The sequence below is a fragment of the Terrapene carolina genome, unplaced genomic scaffold, assembly GCF_002925995.2.
Source record: "Terrapene carolina triunguis isolate 2854851 unplaced genomic scaffold, T_m_triunguis-2.0 Scaffold53, whole genome shotgun sequence".
Taxonomy (NCBI): Eukaryota; Metazoa; Chordata; order Testudines; family Emydidae; genus Terrapene; species Terrapene triunguis.
In genome coordinates, this window is record NW_020664404.1 from 3,635,923 (window position 1) to 3,641,922 (window position 6,000).

Sequence of the window (6,000 nt, forward strand, 5' to 3'; positions counted from 1 at the left end):
AAATGGCCAGTACATAGACACACATTTAAAAAGATTCCCCATCCGGCATCATAGCCCTGGGAAACTCAATCCGGTTAGAATAGCTATGTGTTCCAAGTGAGCAAAGGAAAACTAAAAAAAAAATCCCAAAATAGATCCTTTCCTAGAGAACATTCGGAATATTTTACACTTTTTTTTTTTAAACTCCACCAGAGAGGTCCTTTGGGGCCATCTGCTTGTCAGGATAAAGGAGGAGGGTTGGGCGTGGGGCTAGCAACTCCACCCCGTAAAAAATCAGCCTGCTATAGAAACGCCAACAATAGAGATAACAGAGACTTTTAGCCTGGAAAAAGAAGGGTCTTCGACTCGAAGACGCATGACGCTGGCTGGTGAAAGTCGTGAGGAAGCCACTAAGCCGATTACCCTTCTTGCAACCAGGAGGATTACCATCGGTACATGGAACGTGAGGACCATGTACGAGTCAAGAAAGACGGCGCAGGTCGCAGCAGAGATGAGGAGCAACAACTTGACCCTACTAGGCATTAGCGAGACAAGATGGACGCAAGCTGGACAAAGACGACTGTTGACAGGAGAGCTGTTGTTGTATTCCGGACATGAAGAGAGCGACGCACCCCACACACAGGGAGTAGGCTTCATGTTGTCCAAGCAGGCACAGAGAGCACTGATTGGTTGGGAGGCACATGGTTCCAGGATCATCACAGCATCCTTCAGAACTAAAATGAAGAGGATTAAGATGAATGTTGTACAGTGCTATGCTCCAACCAATGACAGTGAAGAGGGGGACAAAGACTATTTTTACAATAGACTTCACAAAATATTAGAGATTCTCCCAGACAAAGACATTACCATCCTTATGGGAGATTTTAATGCCAAAATTGGACCTGACAACACAGGATATGAACAAGTCACGGGGACCCACGCTCTGGGAGAGATGAGTGAGAATGGAGAGAGATTTGTGGATCTGTGTGCACTTAACAACTTGGTCATAGGAGGTAGCATCTTTCCTCACAAGTGGATCCACAAGAGTACCTGGGTATCGCCAGCAGGCACGATAGAAAACCAGATCGATCATGTCTGTATTAGCAAGAAGTTCAGAAGATCTTTGCAGGACGTTAGAGTTAGAAGAGGAGCAGACGTAGTGTCCAACCATCACTTAGTGGTGGCCAGATTGAAGCTGAAGAAGAACTGGATAGACGCGTCAGATAGAAGAGTGAAGTTCAACGTTAGCCTTTTGAAGGATCATAAGATCAAGGAAGATTTTGGACTGACGCTGAAGAATAAGTTTTCAGTACTACAGGATCGGTCTGAGGAAGAGGAAGACAGTGTATCCAACAGATGGCAGAAAGTGAGAGAGACACTTAGGTCAGCATGCCAGGAAGTGCTTGGAATTAAGAAATATCAGCAGAAAGAGTGGATCACAGCAGAGACCTTGACTAAGATAGAAGATAGAAAGAAGAAGAAGGCAGTAGTTAATAACAGCAGGACTAGAGCAGCAAAGGCTAAAGCGCAAAAAGAGTATGCTGAAGCCCATAGAGTAGTGAAGAGGAATATTAGGAAGGATAAGAGAGATTATGTGGATGGACTGGCAGCAGAAGCGGAGCAGGCAGCATACAACGGTAATATGAAACAGCTGTATGACATCACCAAGCTGTAAGACTGTCTGGAAAGTTCAGCAAACCAGAGCGTCCCGTCAAAGACAAGCAGGGAAAGTCTATAACAGAAATAGAACAACAGATGAATAGATGGGCGGAGCACTTTGAGGAACTCCTGAATAGACCAGCACCATTAAATCCACCAGACATTGACCCAGCCAACGAAGACCTTCCAATCAATTGTGATAGACCAACCAGAGATGAGATCAGAAAAGCCATCACTATGATGAAGAATAGGAAGGCGGCTGGACCTGACGATATTCCAGCAGAGGCCCTGAAAGTAGATCTGGATGTTTCAGTGGAAATGCTGTATCCCCTCTTTGAGAAGATATGGGAAGAAGAAGTGATTCCGGCAGACTGGAAAGAGGGATATCTTATTAAAATCCCCAAGAAAGGAGACCTCAGCAATTGTGCCAACTATAGAGGAATCACACTTCTGTCGGTGCCAGGGAAGGTCTTCAACCGAGTCCTCTTAGAGAGAATGAAGGATGCCGTCAACCCACAGCTACGAGATGAGCAAGCAGGTTTCCGGCAAAATAGATCATGCACGGACCAGATAGCAACGCTCCGCATCATAGTCGAGCAATCTATGGAGTGGAACTCCTCTTTGTACATCAACTTTGTTGACTATGAGAAAGCATTCGATAGCGTGGATTGAGAGACTTTCTGGAAGCTCCTTCAGCACTATGGCATCCCAGCAAAGGTGGTCAACCTGATTAAGAACTTATATGATGGCATACACTGTGGAGTGATCCATGGAGGGCAGCTTACAAACAGCTTCCAGGTGCGAACCGGAGTCAGACAAGGATGCTTGTTGTCACCATTTCTCTTTCTCCTTGTGACTGATTGGATTATGAAGACATCCACTTATGAGCGTAGGAACAGAATCCAGTGGACGTTGTGGACCCAGCTTGATGACCTGGATTTTGCCGATGACCTTGCACTCCTTTCGCATAGCAAACAGCAGATGCAAGAGAAGACCAACGTAGTGGCAGCCATGTCATCACAGGTTGGCCTCAACATCCACAAGGACAAGACCAAGATCCTCAAGATTAACTCCATCAGTAATGACCCAGTCACACTGAATGGAAGCCCTCTGGAAGAAGTGCAGTCCTTCACCTACCTAGGCAGTATCATCGACCAACAGGGTGGCACGGACGCAGACATCAAAGCAAGGATCGGTAAGGCAAGAGCAGCTTTCTTACAGCTCAAGAACATCTGGAGCTCTAAAGAGCTGTCTTTGGCAACAAAGATTGGACTGTTCAATTCCAACGTGAAATCAGTCTTATTGTATGGAGCTGAAACCTGGAGGATAATTAAAACAACCACCAGGAAGATCCAGACCTTCATAAATAGTTGCCTTAGAAGGATTCTCCAGATCCGCTGGCCAGACACCATCAGCAACATCTACCTCTTGGAGAGGACCCATCAACTTCCAGCAGAGGAAGAAATTAGAAGGAGAAGGTGGGGTTGGATAGGACACACACTACACAAGCAGCCAACCAACATCACTAGACAGGCATTGCGGTGGAACCCCCAAGGCAAGCGGAAAAGAGGCCGTCCAAGAAACACCTGGCGACGTGACCTTCAGGCTGATAGCATAAAAATGGGCTATACCTGGAACCAGCTAGAGCAAATGGCCCAGGATAAAGGACTCTGGAGATCTGTGGTTGGTGGCCCATACCCCGACTGGGGTGACAGGCATGAGTGAGTGAGTGTTTTTACTTTTAAATTAATGGTCCAGACAGTCCCTCATGTGCTGCTTTCCCTGCTCTGCCCAGGGAGGCTTTGGAAATGCATTGAGTCAGACAGGATTACTCAGAATTAAATGAAATTTAATGTGGATAAATGTAAAGTAATGCACATTGGAAAAAATAACCCCAACTATACATACAATATGATGGGGGCTAATTTAGCGACAACTAATCAGGAAAGAGATCTTGGAGTCATTGTGGATAGTTCTCTGAAGACGTCCACACAGTGTGCAGCGGCAGTCAAAAAAGCAAACAGGATGTTAGGAATCATTCAAAAAGGGATAGAGAATAAGACGGAGAATATCGTATTGCCCTTATATAAATCCATGGTACGCCCACATCTTGAATATTGCATACAGATATGGTCTCCTCATCTCAAAAAAGATATACCGGCATTAGAAAAGGTTCAGAGAAGGGCAACTAAAATGATTAGGGGTTTGGAACGGGTCCCATATGAGGAGAGATTAAAGAGGCTAGGACTTTTCAGCTTGGAAAAGAGGAGACTAAGGGGGGATATGATAGAGGTATATAAAATCATGAGTGGTGTAGAGAAAGTGAATAAGGAAATTTATTTACTTGTTCCCATAATATAAGAACTAGGGGCCACCAAATGAAATTAATGGGCAGCAGGTTTAAAACAAATAAAAGGAAGTTCTTCTTCACACAGCGCACAGTCAACCTGTGGAACTCCTTGCCTGAGGAGGTTGTGAAGGCTAGGACTATAACAGGGTTTAAAAGAGGAATAGATACATTCATGGAGGTTAAGTCCATTAATGGCTATTAGCCAGGATGGGTAAGGAATGGTGTCCCTAGCCTCTGTTTGTCAGAGGGTGGAGATGGATGGCAGGAGAGAGAGATCACTTATGAAACCACTGGAGTCAGGGATGGAAGGGCCCTACAGGTCCCAATCCTATTCCCATTGAAGTTAATGGGGATATCTGCATGAGTGAAGCAAGCGTAGCTGGAATGTGTACATTAGTTCTGGGACCTGTATGCTAGTCCGGGGTTTGCATTACCATTTTCTACAGCTCTCTTTGGATCTTGATACTGCTGCCAGGGAAGCACATGGCAAAACTCTTATTGATCAGGACGGGGGCTGTTGACTCTAGAGTGTCACCACCTCCAAGAGGAGGTTAGTTTTGTTTTTGGCTTAGTGCTGGTGGCCTGTGATATACAGAAGGTCAAACTAGAAGATCTGGTGGTCCCGTCTGGCCTTAAACTCTATAATTCTCTGAATTCCCTGACTGCTTCCTATTGCTGCAGCCAACACATGGGAATCCCAGGCAACTGAACAACTCTAGAGGAGAAATGTAGCCAAGCAGAGAAATGGCCTGTTTGCAGGGAGGCCCGACCCATGAACCTCTGAGTGAGAATGGCTGGCTTTTTAGGACTTCAGGCAAGCTAGGAAAGTCCATCTCTTATTTCCCCATCATCTTCATGCTCTGCTTTCTTTAGCAAAGAGGAGAAATACCACAGAGAACCAAAACTCAGAGCAGCGGAGTATATCTGCCAACAAAGGAAGGACACAACAAGCAGCAGGAGGAAAAGCAGAATGGAGCCCCTCTTTGTTTCAGGAAGCAGTGTGTTTCAATGGTTAGGCCAGGGGACTGGGATCCTGGAGTCTACTCGCAGCTCTGCCACTGACCCACTGTGTGATCTTGGATAGGTCATTTAAGCCGCTCACTGCCTCAGTTTCCCCCATGTGTAAAATGGGAATACCAGCACTTGCTGTACTTACAACTTCTCACAGGAATGAGTAATTCTTGTAAGGGATGGGGAGACTAGAGGTGGGCAAAATGTTTTGACGTTTGAAATTTCAGTTACTTTGTTTTTGGGGATTCAGAGGGAAGGAAAAATCAGGAAAAAATTTCATGATTCCTTCCCCCCCCACACACACACCTTTTTTTTAAACCAGATCAGATGAGAAAGTACCAGATACTTCCAACGTGGTAATATTAGAATCAGATTTGTCCTCCAGCTAAAGCAGAGAAAGCTTAAAAAAGCAATACAATAGTGATGACCTGTCACTTAGAGTATGATAGACAGGTTCCCCCAGCCGCCGCACACACGCATACATGTCCACACACATACAGCCAAGATTAATACTCACAGAATCTATGATCCCCTGCAGGGCTTCAAAGCCGTCATTCACCGGGAAGACATGATCCTTGCTGTCAGCAATTCGAGCCAGCTGACAGAACAGCAAAAAATAGAAAAGCCAACAATGGTATAAATTAGCCAGCCGTCAGCAAATTAAAAGGAGTTCTTCAAATGCATACAGTTGCAAATAAAAATCAATACTCAATGGAGTGTGAATTGCTAATACGCTGTAACTCTTTGGAAATTAGCTAACAGTAATACCACGGGCCTGGTTGATTTTAAGGGACCTGTGGGAGTCAGAGAAGGTTTCCTGAAGTTGGCAGGTGAGAAGCAGAGGCCACATGCCCAAGGGTGAATGATCACAGAGCCAGCAGCAATAGGAAAGTGGGTAGGTAGTGGGAGGCGGTGGGTCTGTGTGAGGAGGGGGGGAAACAAAGCACAGGCAGCAGATGAGCATTTTGTGGTCCCCTTTGGCTGGAGAGAGAGAGGCCAGG

The 6,000-nt window shown here is 45.6% G+C and overlaps 1 protein-coding gene across 1 annotated transcript in view; it reads right to left on the reverse strand.

Moving 5' to 3' along the window:
* Positions 1 to 6,000, reverse strand: part of ANTXR1 (ANTXR cell adhesion molecule 1) — a 195,462-nt gene that overhangs the window by 159,510 nt on the left and 29,952 nt on the right. Inside the window, exon 8 of the mRNA XM_026657735.2 lies at positions 5,517 to 5,597. Coding sequence (XP_026513520.1) covers positions 5,517 to 5,597 — 81 coding nt within the window. The remainder of the gene's footprint in view (positions 1 to 5,516; positions 5,598 to 6,000) is intronic.